Source organism: Trichoderma asperellum, chromosome 3 (genome assembly GCF_020647865.1).
Source record: "Trichoderma asperellum chromosome 3, complete sequence".
NCBI lineage: Eukaryota > Fungi > Ascomycota > Sordariomycetes > Hypocreales > Hypocreaceae > Trichoderma > Trichoderma asperellum.
In genome coordinates this window covers 5,056,141-5,082,306 of record NC_089417.1, presented here as the reverse complement: position 1 = coordinate 5,082,306, position 26,166 = coordinate 5,056,141, and the positions used below count along the sequence as shown (strand labels likewise).

Here is a 26,166-nt window from a genome sequence, read left to right as displayed (position 1 = left end):
ACGCCGCCTTGAATCTTGTTATGTCAACATGTGATGGAATACGGTACAAATGTTTGGCGATGTACGACCCAGGCTGTTTCACACTCAAAGACATAAGGCCTTCTTGCATCTTGGAGCAAGGATACGCGTCTTCAATATCCATATCATCAGAAAGCCCAAGAAATGACCTGATAGAGTTATCGCAGACTGCGTCCTGAGAAGTCAGGTCAAGTAAAGTAAAAGGTGCAACGGGAGTGACCTTTTCGGTCTCCTTAACCTCGATAAGAGAAGCCTTGGAAGCGACAGACTTTAGCCGAGGGTCATGGAAGACGTGGTTTACGGTCAAGGCAATGCCGTTATCACGAGCAGTAGCCACCAATTTGATAACAGCAAGAGAATCTCCACCAATGCTGAGGAAATTATCATCTCGACCAATCGAAGGGCATGATATATGCAAGATTTGAGACCAGATTTGCTGTAGACGGCACTCCATGTCTGTTTCTGGCGGAGATTTTTGACTGCTATTAGCTAGAGAATAGTTTTCAAGGTCTTCCTGGGTAAGTGAGGCGGCAGCTTGTAGTAGCAGCTTAACATTCATTTTGGAAGAAGTCAAGAGTGGCATTGCTTTACAAGGGATAAATAATTCCGGAATCATATAAGCTGGAAGGCAGAACTTCAAAGATGCAAGAAGATTGTTAAACTTTTCAGTTAACTCTTGAGTGAGTGGAAGTATCATGTCCGCTTGGCATTCTTGGTTAGCAGCTATTGTATTGCCGGTAAAACAAGCAAAAACCACCAATTTGGTGCTCGCGGCGGTGGTAAACACGCTGACAGAAATTTGCCGTGCACATTCCAAGTGCTTAGTGATGTGGTGCTCAATTTCCGCAAGATCAATACGAAGGCCGCGAATTTTCGCTTGAGAGTCCTTTCGGCTGATGAATTGCATAGTTCCATCCGCGTTGTAAGCTGCCAGATCTCCAGTCTTGTAATACCGATTCCAGTTGTGATGTGGCATCCAATCAGGAAGCTCAGAAACTAGAGATGATGATGTTTTGGTAGGATCATCTAAATATTCGCGCAGTAAGTTTGGACCTTGGATAATGATCTCTCCTACGCTACCTATAGGTGCTAGTTTTGAAGAGTCGTTTGGATCAACGATCCAGCAGAGGCCTCCCACCGGAAATCCAATTGTGGTAGGTGATTCATGGGTTGACTTCCATTCATGCATCGAGCCGTAAACACAAGCTTCAGTAGGGCCCCAACCATTTATAATTCTCAGTTTCCCAAACCACGTTTCAAAAACATCGTGGGCTACCGGCTCGCCAGCAAGGACTAGAGTCTGCAAGCTAGGAACTTCCGCGGGGTTTATCGTACGAGCAAATGAAGGAGTGAGCATTGCCCAGCTGACATTGGCGTGTTCAATGTATTGTGCAAGGGAGTTCATTTGCACTTCCCATGAAGGAATGCAAATACAAGCGCCTGATATGATCGAAGCAAAGATCTCTCCGACAGCTACGTCAAACGTAAAAGAGGCAAACTGAAGCATTCGAACATTTGAATCAAGTCCAAGGCGGTTCGTGATCGAAGATTGGCTACTGCAGAGAGCATGATGCTCGATCACTATACCTTTAGGGACACCTGTGCTGCCCGATGTAAATAAAATGTAGGCAGAGTGGCGAGGAGTAACGTCGACGAGGGTTTTACAGTCAGGTTTGCTGTGACCACTATTTTCAGCCGCTAATGCAGCGTCAAGAATTGGGGAAATGACGACAACCGTGGGAACCAAGTCCATACATTTGGACTTATTCTCCGACGATGAAAGCATCAATTCTGCCCGAGTTTGACGAACTATTTGTCTGAGGCGCTCTGAAGGATGTGCAGGGTCTAAAGGACACCAGCAGGCACCAGCTTTGGAGACAGCGAAGATGGCAACGAGATACCATGCGGATTTCTCAAAACAAACATGGACCACATCACCGAGTTTGACACCAATCTCATTAACAAGATAGCTTGCAAGCCTATCTGTAGCAGCATCTAGCTCTTTATATGTAAAGATAGCATCCCAGGCATCGACGGCGGTGCGGTCAGGATTATTAAGGGCTTGATGCTCAAGGAAGCTGTGGCAGCACTTCTCAACAACTTCTGGTAGTCGACGATTGGTCTCGAGAGCAAATTCAAGATCCCAAGCCGTGTTGCTGGGTATATCGCTGAGTGGCCTATCGCCTAAATTGATAAGCTGCTGAACAATAAGTTCAATCTGGTTTGATAATCCCTTCAGCAAATGCTCGCTAAGAATTTCACTATCATATATGAGACTCAGCTTGACATGACTATCATCCAGTTCACACTGGGCTACCAGAGGGTAAGTGTAGTAATTGTCCAGGGACTCTAATATCCTAGCCTGAGCTGCTTCATCGTTTATGAAGATGCCGTTACCAACGTCTTCACCGAAAGTGACTTTCACAGGCGGTTGGATAACCAATAGGCTAGAAAAGTTGCACGCCTCTTTTGCATAATGACTGACTTTAGAAATCCGTTGGAGGCCATACTGCTCGTACGGAACCAAAGCAGAGGCTTTTGTTTGGATGTCCAAAAGATATTGAGAAGCAGGAGTATCCATATTGAGACGGACTCTAACTGGAATAGTTGCCACTGTAGGCCCTGGCATCGCCTCGAGCCCGGCAACAGGCGCGTGACGGCCAAAAATAGTCGTGCCAAATATCACATCATCGGTATTGCCGCTGTATCGAGAAATGGCAAGAGCCCATGCAGCACGTAATATAGATGCAATAGTAACTGATTTTTCATCTGGCCTCGTGAAAGTAATTGTTGAGGTATAGACTTTGGTTATCGCGACATTCGTCTCCAAGGAGCGGCTCCGTGGAAACGAGGCACGCTTGGAGCCAGACAACTCTCTTTCCCAGAACGAAAAAACATCTTTGTCGTCAAGGTCTCCAATGTACTTGATGAAAGTGGAAAATGGACCTAGTACTGGTATGCTGCCGCCTCGGTAGAAGGCATCCAGTGTCCGAAATAGAATGCCGAGTGTCCATCCGTCGTATATTGAATGATGCGCTAACAGGGCAAAATATTTCTTATTGTTTTCGTGTATAATAGCATAACGACAAAGTGGATTGCCATAGGCAATTCTTAAATCTTTTGAGCTGCTCATAAATGTGGCAAGAGTATGTTTATCCGCAGATATCCAATTCTCATCATTTTTAAGCACTACTTGAATTGAAGTACCGTCTATGAGCAAAATTCTAGTTCGAATATTTGCGCAGGCTTCGACAGTGCGATTCCAAGCAGCCACAAATCGTTCGATATTGATGTGCCCAGAGATTTCGAAAACAAATTTGCCAACATAAGACCTTGGTTGTCTTAGTGTTAAAGCTATTAGGCCTTCCTGAAGGGCGGTGCAAGGATAGGCATCTTCTATAACATCTCCGCTAGAGATTCCACATTGCTGAAATATTTCTGGTGCAAAAATCTTGCGATGTAGGGAGCTCTCAAGTTGGCTAAATGGCTTTGGAGCAACCACTTCTAGTTGCTTATCCAACTGAATGGCCTTGGACGCTACTGCAAGTAATCTTGGGTCATCAAAAATATCTCTTACGTTGACTGAAATACCCCGTTCTTTTGCTTTGGAAACCATGAACATGGCTGTAATTGAGTCACCCCCAATATGAAGAAAACTGTCATCACGACCAATGTTTTTCGATGAAATGGCTAAAACATCTGCCCAGATGGCTTGTAGCTCGTATTCAGTTTGAGTTTTTGGCATAGACTTCTTACAGCTTACTAACGAATAGGAAGCAAGTTGGTCTTGAGTGAGGGCAGACGTTTGTGCTTGCAAAGTCTTTCTATCCAATTTCTTCGACGTGGTGGTCGGCATGCACCGACATGGGATAAAGAGAGTTGGAATCATATATTGAGGCAGTGTGAGCTTCAACTGGCTGACAAGGCCGTGGAATTTCTCTTGCGAACAAGAATCAGGACGGAGAAATATATCAGAGCCGCAATCAGTGTGGTTTTGACCTGATTGTCCGTATTTATCGAAACTGACGAAAGCTACCAAGCTCTTTCCAGTCGTAGTAGTTATAACATCAACGGCAACATCGCAAACAGCACCTAGTTTGTCGCGCATGTGATGTTCAATCTCACTAAGCTCTACGCGAAAGCCCCGTATCTTAACTTGTGTATCTCGGCGGCAGCTAAACACAAGATTTCCATCATCATTATAGAAACAGAAATCGCCAGATAGATAGAATCGGTCCCAATGGTCAGGATCGGGCAAAGGAGCCCAGCTAGGGCGTGAAATCAACGAATTTTTCGTCCGGTGAGGGTCATTGAGATATTCACGTAGGAGTGTTGGGCCCTGAACAACAACTTCACCAGTTGTGCCGATTGGTGCAAGGTTTTGCGGCATTTCTGGGTCGACTACCCAACAAAATCCACCTACTGGTCGGCCAATGACAAGAGGAGATTCTTCTGCAGATGTCCATTCATGTAGAGTGCTAAACACGCAGGTTTCTGCTGGACCCCAAGCATTTATAAGTCGTAGGGTCCCAAACCAAGAGTCAAATACATCCTGACTGACGGGTTCACCGGCAAGCAAGAGAAGCTCAAGATTTGGAACTTCATTGGGTTGAATTGTTCGAGCGAAGGATGGCGTTAAGAAAGCCCAGTTAACTCTTTGCTCTCGAATAAATTCTGCAATTCCGGCTATTCTCTGGTTCTCAGATGGTATGCAAACGCACGCACCAGAGATTAGGGGGGCAATTATTTCTCCAATCGACAAGTCGAAAACGAAGGCAGCAAATTGCAATATCCGCACGCTTGGAGTCATGTTAAGTCTCCTAGCAATTGCGGTTTGGCTTGTGCATACTGACCAATGTTCCATAATGAAACCTTTGGGCGTTCCAGTGCTGCCGGAAGTAAAAAGGACATAAGCGGCACTTTTGGATGATATTGACACGCAGGGTGTATATGACTCGGGTACGGTGTGAGTCAATAGACTATCGAGCTCGGCTGAGACCTCGATTACACCTTGAACCAATCTGGTGCAGAGAACGGCATTATTTGGCGAGGTTAATACTAGTCGAGCTTTAGTTTGGTCAGAGATCTGCAGCAAACGCTCTTCAGGCTGTGATGGCTCTAAAGGGACCCAAGCGGCGCCAGCTTTGTTGATGGCAATAAGGGAAACAAGATGCCATGCCGACTTGTTAAAGCAGACAAGTATAAGTTCACCAGGCTTAACTTTATGAATATGAATCAGATGATATGCAAGTCTATTTGCAGCAACCATTACCTGATGGTATGTAAATCTTGCGTCCCAGGCTGAGATTGCTTGTGCGTTTGGGGAAGTCTGAGCTTGCTTGTCAATAAGTTCATGGACACAAGAGTTGATAATATCGGGCAAGTCACTGTTAGATGCAACGGCAAGCTCGAGGTCAAATGACGACGAGATCGAAACAGACTGAACAGTCAAAATATCATCAGATGTGAGCTGGTGGATAACGTGACCGAGGTGGTTGGATAGTGCTTGTACTTGTCGCTCGGTCAAGACATCAGAATCATAAAATATTGCTACTTTCAATTCGTCGTCATAGATATGTGCTTGAACCACAAGAGGGTAACTAAAGTAGTTTGCTAAAGAGTCAGACAGACCCTCTGTCCCATTAGTAGTGATGAGCGAAGATTCTGTATCTTCAGTCAAAGAAATATGGCGCATTGGCTGAATTACTAGTAAGCTGGAAAATTGACATGCGTTATAGGGGTCCTCCCCCAATTTCATTATCCGTTGCAGACCGAACTGTTCATATGGTATCATTTCTGCTGCGGCCTTTTGGACAGTTTGTAAAAAGTCTGGTACAGGCTGTTTGTTGTCTATTTTGAGACGAACTGGAACAGTAGCAATTATTGGTCCCACAATCTCGAATATGTCAGGAACAGGAGCTTGGCGCCCTGAGATAGTTGTACCGAAGCAGACATCGTCAGTATCACAATACCGAGCAAGGACGATCGCCCAGGCAGACCGAACAATAGTGGCTACAGTAACACCGAGCTTGTCAGGGTTAATGAAGCCTATAGACCTTTCCAACGCGCATGTGACACCAGGCTTTCTAGACGCATTGTGCAGAGGTGGAAACGTTGACGGTTTAGCATTTTGCAGCTGAGACCTCCAATATGAAGAAGCTTCCTGAATATTCATTTGAAGAATGTAGCGGACAAAATGCGAATATGGAGCTATTTCAGGAATGTCATCCGACAAATATGCCTTATGCAAGATGCTAAGGATAATTTGCATGGATATACCATCAAAGACTGCGTGATGCATTGCCCAAAAGAAGTAAACATTTCGCTGTTCGTCTTCCGCAAAGGCAATCTCACATAGTGATGAACCGTATGTCATACGAATTCCACGAGCGTGGTCCAGAGCAGACTGGAGATCACGGTAGTCCCGTGGGTCCCAGTTTGAACTCGGTTTACATATAACTTGGATGCTTGACCCATCTGATGTTTGGATGATGCGAGTGCGTAGATTAGCACAGAGTTCCACAGTTTTCTTCCATGCTGATCTAAACCGAGATACTTCCACGTGAGCAGGAAGTCGATAAAGATACTTGGCAATATACGATCCCGGCTGCTTCATCGATAAAGACATTAGGCCCTCTTGAATCGATGTGCAGGGATAGGCGTCTTCGATAACCTGATCATCAGAAAGACAACACTGTTCACGGATAGTGGTACCAAGAACAGCCCCTCTAAGGTTGTTAGAGAGCAAACTAAATGGCACTATTTGTGTCTCGGCTTGATATGCAGTCATAGTAGCCTTTGAGGAAATTGCCAGCAGCCTTGGGTCGCCAAACAAATCCTTGACTTGGAAACAAATACCAATTTTGCGGGCGCGAGATGCAAGCTGAATCGCTAAAATTGAATCTCCACCGATTTGCAGAAAATTATCGTCCCGTCCGATAGACTCGACGGGGATGTTTAAAAGATCCGCCCAGAGTCCCCGAAGCTTGAATTCTATCTCAGTTTCAGGCATACGCTTCAGGCCGTTCTGGAGGGCGTATGTGGCCAACTGTTGGTTGTTAAGAGAAGCCATCAAGTGACGCAATATCTTCCTGTCCAACTTCGTGGATGTGATTGAGGGCATAAAATTGCAAGGAATGAATAAAGTAGGAATCATATAGCGTGGCAATGATACCTGAAGTTCGCCCAACATAATGGTAATTGACATGCGCAATTCATCCGTCATACTCATAAATAATTCACAGGAGCTGAGCTCGCTGTACCTCGATGAGCTTCTCATATCTGTATTAAAGCAGACATACGCAACAAGATTACGCGCGCCATCCTTCTCGTATATATCCACAACTACTTGGCGTGCCCCTCTTAAAGTCGTGCGTATATAATATTCAATCTCCTCAAGCTCAACTCTAAGTCCCCGGATCTTAATTTGATTGTCTTTTCGACTATTGAAAATGATTGTGCCGTCGGAATTATAACATCCAAGATCGCCAGATTTATAGAATCTGTTCCAATGCTTTGAATCTGGGAGAGGCGCCCATGCAGGAACCGAAGTTGTGGTCGAGATATCTGTACGGCCGATGTCTGCTAAGTATTCGCGAAGGATTGTAGGACCCTGGATAACAATTTCACCCAAAGTGCCAATAGGAGCGAGACGTTGATGGTTATCAGGGCTAACAATCCAACAGAAACCCCCAACAGGCCGACCAATAACGAGGGGAGATTCATTCATAGAAGACCATTCATGAAGAGTGCTAAAACAACAGGTTTCAGCGGGGCCCCAGCCATTAATCAGGCGAACTTTCCCAAACCAGGTGTTAAGCACATCTCTAGAAACTGCTTCACCAGCTAATAATAATAGTTCAAGCTGAGGTATGCCATTAGGATCAATTGATCGTACAAACGACGGTGTCAGATATGCCCAGCTGATATCCATTTTATTTATGAAGTCTTCAAGACCATTTAATCTTGTGTGCTCTGATGGAACGCAAACGCATGCGCCGGAAATCAGTGGCCCAATAATTTCGCCTATAGAGAGGTCAAACACAAAGGCTGCAAATTGTAAAATCCTGACCTTAGGAGTTAGGTTGAGCCTCTTGGCAATATCAATCTGGCTTGTGCAAACGGCGCGGTGTTCCATGACCAGGCCCTTGGGCTGACCAGTACTGCCGGACGTGAAAAGCACATAAGCCGCATGATCCGAGGTAACGGCTACTATTGGGCCACTGTCACTGTTTTCTTCCACAGCTAACGACTCATCCAGTACGGCATCAATTTGGAGAACGGTTTCAACAAGCTTCGAGCATAGATCGATGTTATGCGCCGATGTTAAAGCTAGCGTAGAACCTGTCTGGCCTACTACCTGTCGCAGTCTTTGTTCTGGGTGCGAAGGATCTAAAGGAACCCAAGCAGCGCCGGCTTTATTAATTGCAAGAATAGCAACAAAGTGCCATGCTGACTTTTCAAAACACACGTGGACAAAATCGCTTGGTTTAATGCTATGGGCTTTGACAAGATGATGGGCGAGGCGATTTGCTGACTCATTGAGTTGACTGTATGTGAAGCTGTGATCCCACGCGCAAATGGCCGGAGCTGATGGTTTGAGACGGGCTTGAGCTTCGATGAGTTCATGTACGCAAGCATCTATAATCGTTGGCACCTCGGCGTTGAATTTAAGAGATTGTTCGATATCCCAATCGGACGTAATCGACACATCTTCAAGCAAAATGCTAGGATTCAAGGCAAGCTGAGTGACAATGTGCTTGAACTGATTCGAAAGCGCAACAAGCTCCTGCTCCGCAACAGCAAGTTTATTATAGATAAAAACGAGCTTATCTCCATTTTCATGCAAATGAGCCTGAATAACAAGGGGATAAGTAAAATAGCTCCCTAGTACTTCATCTGCGGCGTCGTCGGATTGTGGGATAAGAAGAGCTTGATTGGCCGCATTGCCATATGATAAAACCTGTTTTGGTTGAATAACAAGAAGGCTGGAGAAATCACAAGCGTCTTTCGCCTCATCGCTCAATTTAATAATATTTTGCAGGCCGAATTGTTCATACGCAACCATTTCAGACGCCTGGGATTGAATATTCTCGAGAAAAGAAAGCACATTTTGTCTGTCATTAAGCCGAATGCGAATTGGAACAGTAGCAATAACCGGGCCAGGCATCTCTGTTATTCCAACCAGAGGGGCCTGGCGACCTGAAACTGTTGTGCCAAAACAAACATCAGAGGAATCGGAGTGGTGAGAAAGTACAACTGCCCAAGCAGCTCGTAACATCGTAGCTTTCGTAATGTTGGTAGTAGGCTTAGGAATACTCATGTCCAACTCAATATACCCTGTGTTATTCATGCCACTGTTTTGATCAGTGTATGTTAGTCGGCTGGGATAATCAATTCTTTTTGCGTTTTGAAGTTGCCTAGACCAGTATTCACTTGCTGATTGAGAATCAGTGTCTAGAGCATATTGAATAAACCGCGAAAATGGCTCTAGCTGAGCCGCTTGTACGCCTTCGTAGACGGTATGTAAAGCTTTGAATATCAACCGTATAGTCCATCCATCAAAAACGGCATGATGCATAGTCCAGATGAAATGGAATCCGTCTTCATGCTCAACCAGCCCATAGTGGCATAGTCGAGAATCATACCCCATCTTTATATGTCGTAAGCTCTTAAGATAATCATTTAGGGGTAAATCGTTCGTTGAATCCCAATGAATATCATCCTTGACAATGATTTGAATAGAAGAACCATCTACATGGATAATTCGACTTCTCAAATTAGGAAACATTTCAACAATCCTTTCCCACGCAGTCTTAAATTCGTTCAACCCTGTTTTGTCAGAAATGCGATAATGAAATCTAGCAATGTAAGAGGATGGACTTTTGGCGGCTAGGGCCATAAGACCTTCTTGAAATTTTGAGCAAGGATATGCGTCTTCAACTACTGTAGTATTGTCAAATAATGTAGTCGCGGAAGTCGAAGACGACTGTGTGAAGAGCGCTTCCATATGACCCTGGGTCAACAGGCTAAACGGTTCAATGGGTTTGATATCATAATCTTTATTGGTCAAACTTTGAGCTTTGGCAGCCACATTGAAAAGTCGAGCGTCATCAAATATTTCCCTTGCATTTAGGCCCAGACCACTCTCGCGAGCAATAGAGACGAGTCGTATGACGGCCATTGAGTCACCTCCGATTTGAAGAAAGTTGTCGTCTCTTCCAATTGATTCAACAGGTATCCTTAAAACATCGGCCCAGAGCCGTTGCAGTGTCTTTTCAACATTCGTCTCTGGAGCACGCTTGTTGCTATCAACAAGCGAGTATTTATTGAGTTGCTCATTGGAAAGCAAAGTGGTGGTGGATATGAGCAACTTCCGATCTAATTTAGTCGATGTTCCTAGCGGCATATAATTGCATGGAATGAAGATTTTAGGGACCATATAAGGGGGAAGAATATCGGCGAGTGTCATAATAAGCTCATGAAACTCAACTATTAGCCGATCTGGTAGAGTAGTGAACAAATCTGCGCTTGCATTATCAGCGGCCATATGCGATGGCAGAGTATCATTGTTGAAACAACAGTAAGCCACTAGATGCGATGTTTCCTCCCTTTTGATAACGTCAACCGCAATTTGACGAACGCCAGGGAGATGAATAGATATCTGGTATTCAATCTCATGGAGCTCTATCCGAAGGCCACGAAGCTTGACTTGGCAATCCTTTCGACCACATATTTCCATCGTGCCATTTGGATTGTAAAAGCCTAAGTCACCGGTTCTGTAGAATCGGTTCCAACATTCTAGCTCGCGATGAGGTGCCCAGCTGGGAAGCGAAGTTAATAGAGCCTCTTCAGTCTTAGATGGATTATCGAAATATTCCCTCATTAATGTTGGTCCTTGGAAGACAATCTCGCCAACACATCCTATGGGGGCGAGCTGTCTGGGGTCATTTGGATCTACAATCCACCAGTGGCCCGTAATAGGTTGTCCAATGGTCATTGGTGAGTCAGCTAGGCTTTCCCACTCGTGAACTGATGCGATAACACAAGTTTCGGTTGGACCCCAGGCATTGAAGAGTCGAAGCCTTCCAAACCACGTCTGAATGATGTCCGACGCTGCAGCTTCACCACCCACAACAAGTATCTCAAGCTGGGGTAATTCTTCTGGTCTTAGGCTGCGCACAACAGTTGGGGTGGCAAATGCAGCCGTTATAGAAGATTTAGACATGTAGCCAACTATATCGTTCATTTGTTCATCCCAAGATGGCATGCACACACAGCCACCAACGAAAAGAGGTGCGAAAATCTCAAACATTGACGCATCAAAGACAAAAGAGGCAAATTGAAGCATTTTTACACTATCCGTAAAGCCAAGGCGGCGGGCAAGAGCCGTCTGTGATGTACATAGTGACCTGTGTTCAATTACAACGCCCTTAGGAATGCCCGTGGTTCCCGACGTAAAAATGATATAAGCAATATCCGTCGTTGATACGCGAACTGCTAGCCGTTGGTCATTTGTCTCTTCTGCAATGAGTTTCTTGTCTAATTCTGAGGAAACCTCAAGTACATTCTGTACTAGGGATATGCATTTTGACGTGGTAGTCTGGGAGGTTAAGATCAACGACGCAGCAGTTTGTGAGATAACTTGCGAATACCTCTGAGTTGGATGAGACGGATCCAGAGGTGACCACGCTGCCCCAGTCTTGTTTATAGCTAGTATAGCCACAATAAACCAAACGGTTTTTTCAAAACAAATATGAATAATTTGACCAACTTTCACATCAAATTTATCCACAAGATGATGGGCTAAGCGATTTGCAGTGCTTTCAAGCTGGCTGTATGTGAGATCCCCATCCCAAGCTAATATAGCAGGAGCATCTGGGCGCATCATTACCTGAGCTTCGATGAGCTCATGAATGCAGGAATCAATGATTTCAGTTTCACATTGGTTAAACTTAATTGCCTTTTTGAGGTCCCATTCCGATGATAGTGCTAGCTCCCGTAAAGGAGTATCACTTAGCGAAGCAAGCTGGCAGAGAGTGTGGCCCAGTTGTTGAACCAGCGCCTCCGCCTGAGAGTCAATCATTGCACTTGCCTTATATGTGATGGTTAATTTGACACTATTATCATATATATTTCCTTGAATGATAAGTGGATAGGTGAAATCTTGAGCAGAATCAACTGATAGATCGGCTTCGATATCTGCGGAGGCCATCGTATCATTATTCGCTTCTTTTGTAGTATACTTTTGTTGAACTGTGAGAAGGCTGGAAAATTGACAAGCTACTCTTGAATCTTCATTCAAATTGGCAATATTTGATAGGCAATACTGTTCATAAGGAATCATCTCCAATGCCTGATCTTGAATTGCACAGAGGAAAGAAGACACAGGTTGATCTCGGTTGAATTGAATCCGAATTGGAACTATGGCAATGAGTGGCTCTGCTATATCCGTTGCACCAGTCATCGTTACCTGGCTTCCAGAAATTGTTGCACCGAAACAGATATCGTCTGTATCACAGTAGCGAGCTAAGATGAGAGCCCATGCAGCTCGGATTAGCATTGTGGTTGTAATACTCGAGGCGAGCATATTGGGTAACTCAACAACTGTATCAACAGTCTTGCTTATCTCTGTTGATATTCCAATGCTGTGATCCATAGAGGGGAATGTTGCCCGCTGGCAGTTTTCTAACTGCATTCTCCAATACCGTTCAGCGTCACAGGATGGAGTAGATCCCGCAAGATGCTGAGAGTTTGCGGCGTGTTCGATGTCCCAGTCTCCAGTGAGAGAGATTGATTCTAAACAAACATCATTATTGAGTTGCTGAATAACATGTTCGATTTGATATGATAGGGTTATAATTTGTTGCTTCTGAAGTATGTTTTGGTTGAACCAAACGCATAGTTCAACACTATCGCCAGCTACCATATAAACAAGAACAAGAGGATAATTAAAGTAAGTCTGCATCGAATCCTCAGTCATTGATCTTTCCGCCTCTCCAGAAAGGAGTATTGTATCGTTAGACTCTTCGCTGGAAAACTGCGGAGGTTGGATCACGAGTAAACTTGAAAATTTACAAGCTTCTTTTGCGTCAAGGCTGACATTTGCAATATTGTGTAACCCGAACTGCTCAAAGGGGACCATCGCTGTAGCCTGGTTTTGAACATCTTCAAGAAATTTGGAGACCTTAATTTGACTATCAAGGCGAATACGAACGGGGACAGTAGCAATTGCTAGTCCTGGCATTGCCTCCAGACCGGGCACGGGTGCTTGGCGACCAGATACAGTTGTACCGAAAGTGAAATCGTTACTACCACTGCATCTAGCCAAGACTATTGCCCAAGCAGCACGTAAAATAGATGCCTTAGTGATCGAGGACTTGGGTTTACCAGACAACGGGATTGCTCTTCGGTATACTTGGGTTGAAATGCCATCATTTCCGCCAGAAGAGCAGTTTAGAGGCGGAAATGCGGCTCGTTTGGAACCACGCAGCTCAGTGCTCCAAAACCTAGCCGCAGCGCTATGGTCAAGTGCCAAGTTATATCGAATGAATGCATTATATGGCTGTAAACGAGGCACCTCAACGTTTCGGTATACGGCCTCGAGAGTCTTCAAGATGATCTGTATCGTCCATCCGTCGTATATAGCGTGATGAGCGGACCATATAAAATAATTGGTTTCCGCTTCACAAAGCAACGCGTACCAGCAGAGAGGGGTGCCGTAGGTCATCTCAAGGCCTCTAACTGAATGTATAAGAGAGGAGAGATTTTCTTCTGTTGTTTCTTCCCACTTAGCCGAGTGTTTGACAAGCACCTGAATGGAAGAATCCTTCATAGGTATAATCCTGGTTCGAAGCACCCCGCATAACTCAACTGTCTTAACCCAGGCTTCTCTGAAGCGCGGAATGTCAACGTGGTTGGCTAGTCTATACACGTACTTGGCCACATAAGAACCGGGCTGCTTGGCAGACAGGGCCATTAAGCCTTCTTGCAAAGATGTGCAGGGGAACGCGTCTTCAACAGCGCTTGCGGGGACTTGACATAGCTCTGCTGCGGTTTTTATGGCCATGTCTCGGAAAGCCTTGGGCAGAAGTGAAAACGGCAGTATGGGGTCTTCTATCTCTCGACCACCGTCGATGAGAGTGGCCTTTGAGGCAACTGCAAGCAGTCTGGAATCATCAAAAATATCTTTTACACATATCTCAATACCCTCAGTTCGCGCTTTAGATACTAAATGTATAGCTGAGATGGAATCACCGCCAATCTGTAAGAAATGATCATCTCTTCCTATTGAATCAGCGGAAATGTTTAGAATTGATGCCCAAATGCGTTGGAATTGGCGTTCCATATCTGTTTCCGGAACTCTCTTTTCATTATCAGTCGCAGCAAAAGCTGATAATTGATCATGGCTAAGAAGAGATGTCATCTTGATGAGAGCTTTTCTGTCAAGCTTTGTAGAAGTAATAGAGGGCATGTATCTGCAAATGAGAAATACGGTGGGTATCATATAGCTCGGCAATAGTGTCTTTAGTTGTCCTGCCATGGCAATGAGCAGGAGCTGGATTTCAGCTGTTAGGTGTATAAACAGCTCATCTATACTGCTTTCTGATGTCTTTGGTAAACTTCTGGTTTCATCACTGAAGCAAAGATAAGACACCAAGGTAGAGCCGCCATCAGTGGCTAGAACATCTACGGCGACTTGACGGACGCCTTCCAAGTTCTCACGGATGCGATATTCGACCTCACTAAGCTCCACTCGTAAACCACGGATTTTAACTTGAGTATCTCTTCGACTGCAGAATTCGATTGTGCCATCATGGTTATACATAGCCAAATCGCCTGATTTATAAAATCGCGTCCACTGTGGTGCCTTTTGAATTGCCCACTGAGGGAGTGAGATCTCCATGGCTGAGCTTGTTCGTTCAGGATCGTCAAGGTATTCGCGAAGTAGTGTCGGGCCTTGCAACATAACTTCGCCTACAGTCCCAATAGGAGCTATCTGGTCCTGACAGTCGGGTTCAACAATCCAGCAAAGTGCCCCGACTGGCTTGCCAACATTTAGCGAGGATTCAGTAGCGGACTTCCATTCATGTAATGAACTAAAGACGCATGTTTCAGCCGGACCCCAACCACTGATAAATCTCAGTTTGCCAACCCAAGTATTGAAAATGTCGCGGGGAGTTATCTCGCCGCAAAGAAGAAGTAGCTCGAGACTCGGGACTTCTTCTGGCGTTAATACTCTTACAAATGAGGGAGTAAGATAAGCCCAGTTGACATCCATCTCACGAATAAATCCGGCAATGTCATTCAAGCGAGCTTTCTCTGACGGCACACAGACACAGGCACCTGATATAAGCGGTGCTACTATTTCTCCAATCGAAAGATCGAATACAAATGCAGCAAATTGCAGCATTCGAACATTAGAATGAAGCTTGAGCCTTTTAATAATAGCAGTTTGACTGCTACAAAGGGCCCGGTGCTCCATAACAAGACCCTTTGGTACGCCAGTACTACCAGAAGTAAAGAGCACATATGCTACATTGGCTGGTAACACAGCAGAAACAGGAGAACCTTGCCTGCATGCGCTATCCCGAGATAATTCTTGATCCAGGGATGCCGTTACTTGGATTATTAGCGGCGTAAAGCTGCTGAATAACGCGGCATGGGCTTCCGACGTTAACGCAGCCACGGCATTCGTCTGCTTGATAATCTGACGAAGTCGCTCTGGGGGATGAGAAGGATCAAGAGGGGCCCACGCAGCCCCAGCTTTGTTAATGGCCAGAATAGAAACAAAGAACCAAATTGATTTGTCGAAGCATACATGGATAATTTCGTCAAGCTTGACGGAATGCTCAGCCATCAAGTGGTGCGCCAGCCGATTAGCCGCACGATCCAACTCAGCGTAGGTAAAGCTGCCATCCCAGGCGCAGATGGCCGTAGCATCAGGAGTCCGGGCAGCTTGCATCTCCACTAAAGTGTGGAAGCAGCTCTCAATAGCTTCTGGCATCTCTGAATTGAATATTTCCGACTGCTGAAGATCCCATGACGACGCAACTGTGATGGCGCCAAGATTTAACTCCATGCCCAAGGCCAGCTCTTTGGCAACGTGCTGGAACTGGTGGGATATTGCAACGATTTGTTTTTCGTGGAGAATTTCAGAGTCGTAAATAAGAACCAGCTGTTCAGATTCATTGTTTAAATGTCCTTGAATGACGAGCGGGTAATTGAAATAATTTTGAAGCGCGTATTCGCCCGTTTCTAGAGCTTGATCGGTGGAGATTAGGATTGGATCCTCTCGGCCACCACCTGCGTACTCCAAAGCTTCTTTAGGCTGAATAACGAGCAAACTGGAGAAATCGCAGGCATCGAGCGCATCGGAGCTCAATTTACGAATATTTTGTAAACCATATTGTTCAAATTCCACCATGGTCAGAGCTTTCTCTTGAACACTTTGGAGGAACGAGTGAACTGGCTCTTGGCGATCCAGACGAATTCGAAGAGGAACAGTTGCTATAGTTGGCCCAGGCATATCCGTTATCCCGGGCACTGGGGCTTGTCTTCCGGATATAGTCGTGCCAAAACATATATCGTCGGTATCGCAATATCGCGCAAGAAGAATAGCCCAAGCAGCACGAAGAATACTGGCCTTTGTGATACCTGTTGCGCTGATATCGGGAAGGTCAAGATTTGCTACCAAAGAACGGACGCTCTTGGAGCTTTGCGACCGATTCGTAAGACTTGCATTAGTAGGTGGGAACGAAGCTTTCTCAGCCTTGTAAAGCTGCTCAGTCCAGTACTTGGAAGCAGATTCAGGGTCAATATTCATGGTGTATTGAATGAAGCGAGAATAAGGTGCGAGAGATTTAGCCTCTAGTCCATGGAACACTTTATGCAAGGTATCGAAAAATACTCGCATCGACCAGCCATCAAAAATTGCGTGATGCATTGTCAAAATAAAGTACGTTTCCTCTTTATTCTCTTGTATCAACGCATACCGACAAAGCTGAGATCCGTAAGCGGCCTGGACCGCTCGGGTAGATTGCAAATAAGACGCCAGAGTCATATCTTTTGTATCATCCCATTCATCGCCAGTAAGAAGCACTTGAATGGAAGAGCCAGCCAGATGGATGATTCTAGTTCTAAGAATGCCACATAATTGAACAGTTTTCTCCCATGCATTTCGGAACTTGTGAATATTAACTTGCTCTGATAGACGATACTGAAAGCTTGTGATGTAGCTACCCGGCTGCTTTACAGCTAAAGCTAAAAGGCCTTCCTGCAAGCTGCTACACGGATAAGCATCTTCAATTTCCATCTTGTCGGATAAATCTAGCTTCAATTTCATCTCAGGAGCCAAGATGTACGTTCTTTCATGTTCTTCTAGCAGCTCAAATGGTTTAATTGAGCTTGTCTTTTCCGAGAATACTTCAATACATCGGGCCTTGCTGGCTATGGCGAGTAACCGAGGGTCATTAAAGATATCACCGATGAGAAGCTCAATTCCACGACCTCGAGCTACAGCAATTAGGCGTATAGCTGCAATAGAGTCGCCGCCAATCTTTAAAAAGCTATCATCGCGACCGATAGATTGAGGGGGCATATTTAGAATTTCTGCCCAAATGTGCTGTAAACGCAGCTCCATATCAGTCTCCGGTTGAACCTTAATTCCATGAGCTAGCGAATATAATTCGAATTGCGCTTGATCGAGAGAGGCAACAAGTTGGATCAACATCTTCCTATCCATTTTGGAAGATGTCGCCAGCGGCATGGCTTTGCAAGGAATGAAAAGCGTCGGCACCATGTAGGTCGGCAAAACAACATTCAACCGTCCGATTAAGGTGTTGATACTGTCCTTTAGTTGTGGCGTTAACTCCAAAACAATATCTTGTATGGTCCTATCCTTTATGCCGACTGGAAGAGTATCATCGCTGAAGCAAATGAAGGCTGCTAAGACTGTCCTGGCGTCACGCTTCAATACATCAACAGCAACTTGGGAGACATTGTCCATGGCATTGCTGATGTGGTATTCAATATCACCTAATTCCATGCGTAGGCCTCTGACTTTTACCTGATTATCTTTTCGAGAGGAATACCTAATGGTGCCATCCGCATTATACACTGCCAAATCGCCAGTTTTATAGAACCGACCCCATCGATCGCGGTCAGGTACCCATTCTGGAAGCGAAGTAACTACAGCAGAAGCTGTTTTGTCCTGATCCGAGAGGTATTCCCGTAATAACGCTGGTCCCTGGATTACGATTTCGCCAAGGGTACCTATTGGCGCCAGCTTCTGGGGGTCCTTGGGGTCTACAATCCAGCAGCAGTAGGCAGCTAGAGGCCGGCCGATCGTAAGATGGGACTCGTTTATAGATTCCCATTCATGAATTGCAGCAATGACAGTGGATTCAGTAGGACCCCAGCCATTGAAGAGTCGCAATTTTCCGAACCATTTCTCGAATACGTCTCTGCCAACTGCCTCTCCAATAAGAATAAGAGTTTCAAGGCAAGGAACATCTTCAGGGGCAACAGTTCTAGCAAGCGATGGGGTTAAGAGAGAGCATGTAACTTTAGCATGTCGTATATAGGCTGCAAGTGAGTTCATTTGCGAATCCCATGAGGGAACACAAACACAGCCACCGGCCAAGAGAGTCGCCACGATTTCACCAACTGAGGCATCAAACACATAGGAAGTAAACTGAAGCATTCGCGTGTTGGCATTAAGGTCAAGCCTATTGCGAAGCGCAATTTGACTGCTGCTTAGAGAATCATGCTGAATAACCACGCCCTTCGGTAGGCCAGTAGATCCAGAAGTAAATATAATGTAAGCAACATCTTGAGGGCTAACAGCCACAGCCAATTGGGTCTCGTTGGATTGATTTGAGGCAAGCTCTCTGTTTAGATCTGGTGTTATTTCAAGGATATTCGACACTAGATCAATGCATTTTGAACTATTAGTAGGTGAACAAAGTGCCAGACGTGCTCCTGCCTGACGGGCAATCTGTCGATGGCGTTCTGTTGGATGAGATGGATCGATCGGCACCCAAGCGGCGCCGCTCTTGTTAATGGCTAGAGTTGTAATAATAAACCAGGAAGATTTGTCAAAGCATACAATGATAAGATCGCCCACTTGTACGCCATTATTCCTAACGAGATGATTGGCCAATCTATCGGCAGCGTCATTCATTTCAGAATAAGTAAATTCTCCATCCCAGCCACAAATAGCAATCGACTCGGGATGCATTTGTGCACGCTGTTCAATGAGGTGGTGGATGCATTGATTAACTGCAAAAGGCTCATCACATTTAGCGGAACGGGCAAAATTTATATCCCAGTCGCCTGTCAAAGATACATGACCCAGGCCATTCCAATCCATGGCCTGCTGCAAATCCCAAGGCCCCGCTATAGACACGTTGCGAAGCAGCTTCTCTTCATTATAAGATATAAGTTGCTGGATCAAGTGGTCAAATTGATTACACAGTGCCTGCACTTGGAGTTCTGATATAACACCCTTATCGTATACGAATTCCAAGTCAACGGTATCATCATCCAAATGGCATTGAACAACAAGCGGGTAGCTGAAATAGTCTGTCATTGATTGCCATGCCAAACGTTGTTCTGCTCTGGTAGAGACAAGGATAGTCCCTTCTTGATCGGCCTGACTTATTAGTTCTTTTGGCTGAATGACTAACAGGCTGGAAAAGTTACAGGCGTCTTTAGCATCCGGGCTAATCTTGGCTATGTTCTGTAAGCCGAACTGCTCATGTGCTGCCATATCGGTGGACTGCTTTTGAATATCGCGAAGGAACTCTGACAAAACTTGGTCTGGATCCAGACGAACTCGAATAGGAAGCGTTGAAATAACCAACCCAACGACGTTTTCCATACCAAGCGTATTGCGGCCAGAAACAGAGGCACCAAAACAAATATCATCTGTGTCGCAGTATCGTGCAAGAAGCATGGCCCAGGTAGCTCGAAGGTATGTTGCTTTGGTGATAGAACTGCCTGCCATTGGTGAAAGATTGATTTCTCTGGATGAAACACCCATATTCATCTCAGATGTAGTAATAGTAATGCCATCCATTTGTAGAGGAAATAAAGCTCGTCTGGCACCTGCTAATTGCGTTTTCCAATAGGTTTCCGAGGTCTTCGAGTCGAGCTGAAGTGCATACTTCACAAATCTAGAGTATGAGTCTAATTTTGGCGCGTTATTGCCGTGATAAATTGCGCTAAATGTACGAATCATAAGAGCCAATGACCAGCCATCAAATATAGAATGATGCATAATGGATACAAAATATTGGTCGCCGTTGGTATCCTGAACAAGTGCAAAACGTGAGAGCCGTGTTCCATAGGTCATATGGATATCATTTGCACGCTTTAAGAAGGCACCCATGTTCAAGCCATCTGTATCTTCCCATTGCGCAACCTCTTTAATAATTATTTGAATTGATGATGTATCACCCAAAGATATAATTCTTGTGCGTAAGTTGCTGGAAAGAGCAACAGTACGCTCCCAAGAAATCTTCAATCGATCAATATCAACATTTTCAGAGATTTTAAACACCATTTTGGCAATATAAGCACCTCTTTGCTTGGCGGTAATGGCCATGAGCCCTTCTTGTAATGCTGTACAGGGGAGCGCATCTTCTATCATATCCCAACTTGCTAGATCGCACTGACTGAGGAGTTCCTCTTTAATATCGGCATCCATCTGGCCAAGCTCGAGTAAGCTGAAAGGTGGAATTCCGGAAACTGAATCTGACTCTGCGTTTGCTTTATCTGCCACAGCAGCCACTTTCCAGAGTCGTGGGTCATTGAAGACATCTTCGGCGGTAAGCGACATTCCTGCTTGGCGGGCTTCAGCAACGAAATGGATCACGGCAATAGAATCGCCTCCTAGTTCTAAGAAACCATCGTCTCTTCCAATAGATTCAATCGGTATATTGAGTCTTTTAGCCCAAATCGCTTGCAATCTACTCTCCATTGCGGTTTCTGGCGCGTTCTTGATGGATTCGACCAATGAATAAGTGCGAAGGCTTTCGGGATCTAGAAGTTCAACTAGGCGCTTCAACATTCGCCTATTTAGTTTTGTAGAAGATACTGATGGCATATATCGGCAATGGATGAAGAATAACGGTATCATATACCGCGGAAGCCTCACAGACAGCCGTCCAATAGTAGAAGCAATTTGACTTTTCAACTCATTCGTAAGGGGAAGAAAAATTTCATTGACTGCCTCTTCAATAATACTACTTGGTGCCATTATTTTTGTTTCGTTACTAAAACAAAAGAAGGCAATCAAGCTGGAACCGGCCTCTGTAGTGATCTTGTCCACCATAATTTGATTGACTCCTTCAAAATTAGTTTTAAGCTGGTACTCTATTTCGCCTAACTCAACACGAAGGCCTCGAATTTTTATTTGTGTATCTTTTCGCGAGACGAATTCAATGGTTCCGTCTGGATTGTATTTGCCCAAATCGCCAGTTTTATAAAACCGACTCCAACAGTCGAAATTGCGCTTCGGGACCCAATCAGGCAGTGACCTCATTATAGCTGCTTCGGTCTTTGCAGAATCCGATAAATATTCCTTTAAAATTGTCGGACCTTGGATGATAATTTCACCTACGGCCCCAATAGGTGCTAGGCGATTTGAATCATCAACGATCCAGCAAAAGCCACCAACAGACTTTCCAATTGTTGATGGCGATTCTCCAAGAGATGCCCACTCATGCAATGTGCTAAATACACAAGTTTCGGCAGGGCCCCACCCGTTAATAAGGCGAACTTTTCCAAACCATGTCTCTAATATATCCCGGCCAACCACCTCACCGGCAAGAAGCAATACTTCAAGGCTCGGGATCGTATCTGGATTTAATGTGCGCGAGAAGGAAGGGGTTGAATATATCCAATTAATATTCATAGTGCGAATATAATCAGCCAATCCGTTTATTCTAGTCTCTTCAGACGGCACATAAATGCAGGCCCGAGCAATCCAGGGGCCCAATATTTCCCCAATTGACAAATCGAAAACAAACGATGCAAACTGGAGCATTCTAGCATCACGTGTCATGCCAAGTCTCTTAACAATGGCAGTCTGACTCGTGCAAGCAGCCCTGTGCTGCATGACCAAGCTCTTCGGTGTTCCAGTGCTTCCAGAAGTGAAGAGAACATAAGCTACAGCATCCGGGGAAACCAAGTTTAGATTTTGGCTATCTTGCTTTCTCGATTTCAGCATCTCGTCAAGGGCGGAAGAAACTTCAAGAACATGTTCGACCAAGCCATAACATACTCTAATATTGTTAGGGGAAGTTAATAACAGCTTTGCCTTTGTCTGTGATACAATCTGCTGCTGGCGCTTTATCGGGTGTGAAGGGTCTAAGGGAGCCCATGCAGCTCCGGTTTTGTTGATTGCCAATACGGAGACAAAAAACCAGACAGTCTTTTCGAAGCAAACGTGAATCAAATCATTCGGTTTAACTGCGAAATCATGGAAAAGATAGCTTGCTAACCTATTAGCAGCAATATTAAGCTGACCGTAAGTGAGCTTCATGTCCCACGCACAGATAGCCATTGCGTCCGGATGTTCTCGAGCATGTTCTTCAATAATCTGGTGAATGCAAGAATTGATGATGTCTGGCTCTTCACTGTTATACTCTATGGCGCGCTGAATGTCCCACATGCCGGAGGCTGTTATAGTTTTCAATGAAATATCTTCCAGGCTGAGAAGTTGTTGGGTAACATGTTCGAAGTGATATCCTAATGCTTCTATTTGACCATGAGTCATAATGTTATCATAGTATGTAAATTGCAGATCGATGAAACCATCTCCTATCCAAGCCTGCAGAACTAATGGATAGTTAAAGTAGTTTTTCATAGCTTCTTCAGATATTGCCTTTTCTTTCGGGCCTTGTTGAAGAATTGCATCGAATGCAGAGTAGGCAGTTGAAGAGAGGTGCTGAATGGGCTGAATGACTAGCAAATTAGCAAAATCGCAAGCCTCTTTCGCATTTTGGCCAAGTTTAGCGATATTTTGAAGCCCAAATTGCTCGTGTGCGACCATTTCTGCGGCATGAGATTGTACCTGCTGAAGGAACTCTGACACAAGCATTTCTCGGTCAATTTTAACGCGCACGGGAACTGATGCTATCATTGGCCCAGGAATATTATCCAATTCTGGAACCGGGGCCTGTCTACCAGATAAAGTCATGCCGAAGCATACATCATCAGAAATACAGTACTGGGAGAGAACCAGAGCCCAAGCAGCGCGAATTATAGTTGCTGCTGTGATTGATGCCTTAGTGTTTTGGAATGGCATAGATCGCCGGAAAACACGATCCTGAGATTTCACAGATAGAGAAGCATCGGGAAAGTGAGATCGTTGTGCTCCATCCATTTCCTTCTTCCAGTACTGATTTGAAGCCTTGGAGTCGAGCGACTTGATGTACCGAATAAAATTTGAGTAAGGTGATAGGGCAAGCTCAGCGCTGTTATAAAATTTGTGGAGAGAATCAAGAACAATTTTCATGCTAAGGCCGTCGAACACTGCGTGGTGAACAATCCAGATGAAATAAATTTCACCGTCATCCTGGTACAGCAATGTATATCGACTAAGGCGGTCTCCATAACTCATGGAAATATTTCGTGTGGTACTCAAATACGTATCGACATCAAAACTAGACACAGGGTGCTCCCATGAGTCATCAGTCGCGATTACAGCTTGTAAAGCTTGCGAATTGAGCAGAACTATTCTCGACCGTAGACTGTCGCATTGTTTTACGGCTTTGTTCCAAGAAGCCACAAAACGCTCAATATCGACATGCGGCTCTAGCCTGTAAACCTGACGATGTATATAACTTCCAGGCTGTTTAAGACCCAAGGCTAAGAACCCTTCTTGAAGTGGTGTACATGGGTAAATATCCTCGATACTGTCAGCCTGCAGTCCGCACTGCTTTTGAACATCGTTCTTGAAGCCCTCCATGCTATCCTCTGGGATCAAACTAAACGGTACAACGTTTCCTATCGTTTCAGTCTCAACAATGCTGGCAATCGCGGCCATCTGCCCAAGCTCAGGGTTTTGGATGACATCTACTGGTGACAAGCGTATTCCATGTCTATAGGCAGCTGTGACAAGTTCAATTGTTGTCAAGGAGTCGCCACCAAGGAAGAAGAAGTTATGTTGCCTTCCAATATCTGCCATGGGAATTTGAAGCACGTTGCGAAGGATGTCGGCCCAAAGAGCACGTAAGACTAGCTCTAATTCGGTCTTTAGTAATTCGCCAGCCGAGTTATCTGAAGGTACCATAGATGCTGCTTCCGAAATTATTCGACTGCGTTTATCCCTTGGCGAAAGCACCACGCTGCTGGCAACTGATATACGTCCCTTGTTATAGTCAGTGTAATTCCACGGATACTGGGGTAACCCTGAAATTGCCTTTCCAGTGAATAATCGATCAAGCTTCAAGTCCACAGACGTCTGCCACAGTCGCCCAATTGCAGATAGGAAGCTGGCCTGACAATTATTTCTTCTGGATTGGGAGCAAACATAGTTGCAAGGTACACTAAGAGTGGTACAAATTTGGGAGAGGGCGCTAGAGAGGGTAGAATGAGGTCCAATTTCGAGGAAAAGGCTATTCTTAGGAACAATATCGAGAAGAGATTCGACAGCAGAGGAGAAACGAACAGGTGAAGTTATGTTAGTCACCCAGTACTTAGGGGCAATTGCAGCGTCAACAATTCCGTTAGTGACGCTCGACATAAGAACAGCCTGTCGCTTTGTCTGCTCTGTAAAGGTAATTTGTTCAGCCTCCAGCAATGCCAGAAATTTGCCGGAGATCAATTCCATATGCTGTGAGTGGAATGCCGTATTAACCTGCAGCTTCCGCGTAGTAACTTGCGGTTTAGACTTCTGGATTGAAGCAATAACTTCTTCCAGAACGCCGCGGTCTCCAGAAATCGTCGTGCTGGCGGGGCTATTTTCGCAGGCCACGACAACGCCGGGGAGCAAGAACTGGGCCGTCTCTTCTGCACCAAGGCCAGTGACTGCCATAGCCCCGTCACATGTACTCATTGCAGCAACATAGCCATAATAATAGGAAATAATAACTGCCTCTTCGAAAGTCAGAAAGCCAGCAGCGTATGCCGAGGCAATTTCGCCGCTAGAGTGTCCAACAACGGCATCTGGCTTCACCCCCACTCGTTCAAATTGACGAAGAAGCCCAATTTGCAGAGCGGTAGACAACATGCAAGCAATTTCCACGGAATTGATCTGACAAAGAGGATCGTCATCTGTTCTCTGCATCTCCTCTTCAATAGTCCAAGAAGGCGGGTGTTTCAATTCTCGCAATACCATATCCATACGTTGTATGTCGTTTCTAAATTCACCAAGCTGGAGAAGTTCCTTTCCCATACCTGCCCACTGGGCTCCTTGGCCACTGAACACCATCAGAATGGATGGGGACATTACAGGGCTATCTATATGATTCATAGCACTTATAATCTTGCCGTCGGTCCCAAGGATTGAGAACGCACGATACTTCGAAGCTTCTCGGCGAATAGCTCGAGTGTAGGCGATATCAGAAATGAGGTTTTGGTGAGCCTTCGCGTAATCATGATAGAGTTTTATTTGCTCATTCAAAGAAATGATGTTGTTTGCAGAAAACAACATCAGCTCTAGTGCCTTATCACCATCTCTCGACTGAGCAGCTTCTTCAGGCGCTTTGTCTTGGCAGTGTGAATCAATAATGACATGAGCACCGAGGCCAGAAGCCCCGAGATGGTTGACACTTGCTCGTTTATCTCGACCAGATGGAAACGCAATTGACTTTGTCAACGCCGTAAGCTTAGGTAGATAACCTGCCCGCTCACTTGGGCAGCTATCCTCAGGGACAGGCATCAAATGCCGTCTTTCTTTCATATCACCCATATCACCAATGACAGAATGCAAGATCGTTTGATGCTCCAGAGAAGCCATCGCTTTCATTAAGCTTATAAGGCCCGAGGCGCTTCTGAAATCTCCCATTGCGCCTTGAGAGGAGCAGATGTAACTGCCGCTGTGACCAAAGACGTTTTGAAGGGCTAAATATTCGATCTCATTGCTAACGAAATTAGAATCCAAAAGAGACTGCGCCTGTTAGCTTTCTGAATTTTTTT

The 26,166-nt window shown here is 45.1% G+C and overlaps 1 protein-coding gene across 1 annotated transcript in view; it reads right to left on the bottom strand.

Moving 5' to 3' along the window:
* TrAFT101_006283 (putative Hybrid PKS-NRPS biosynthetic cluster) overlaps nucleotides 1–26,166 on the bottom strand; it is a gene marked incomplete at both ends in the record, with an annotated part of 37,089 nt that overhangs the window by 9,914 nt on the left and 1,009 nt on the right. Inside the window, 3 exons of the mRNA XM_066127706.1 lie at nucleotides 66–9,374; nucleotides 9,444–18,945; nucleotides 19,009–26,137. Coding sequence (XP_065983819.1) covers nucleotides 66–9,374; nucleotides 9,444–18,945; nucleotides 19,009–26,137 — 25,940 coding nt within the window. The remainder of the gene's footprint in view (nucleotides 1–65; nucleotides 9,375–9,443; nucleotides 18,946–19,008; nucleotides 26,138–26,166) is intronic.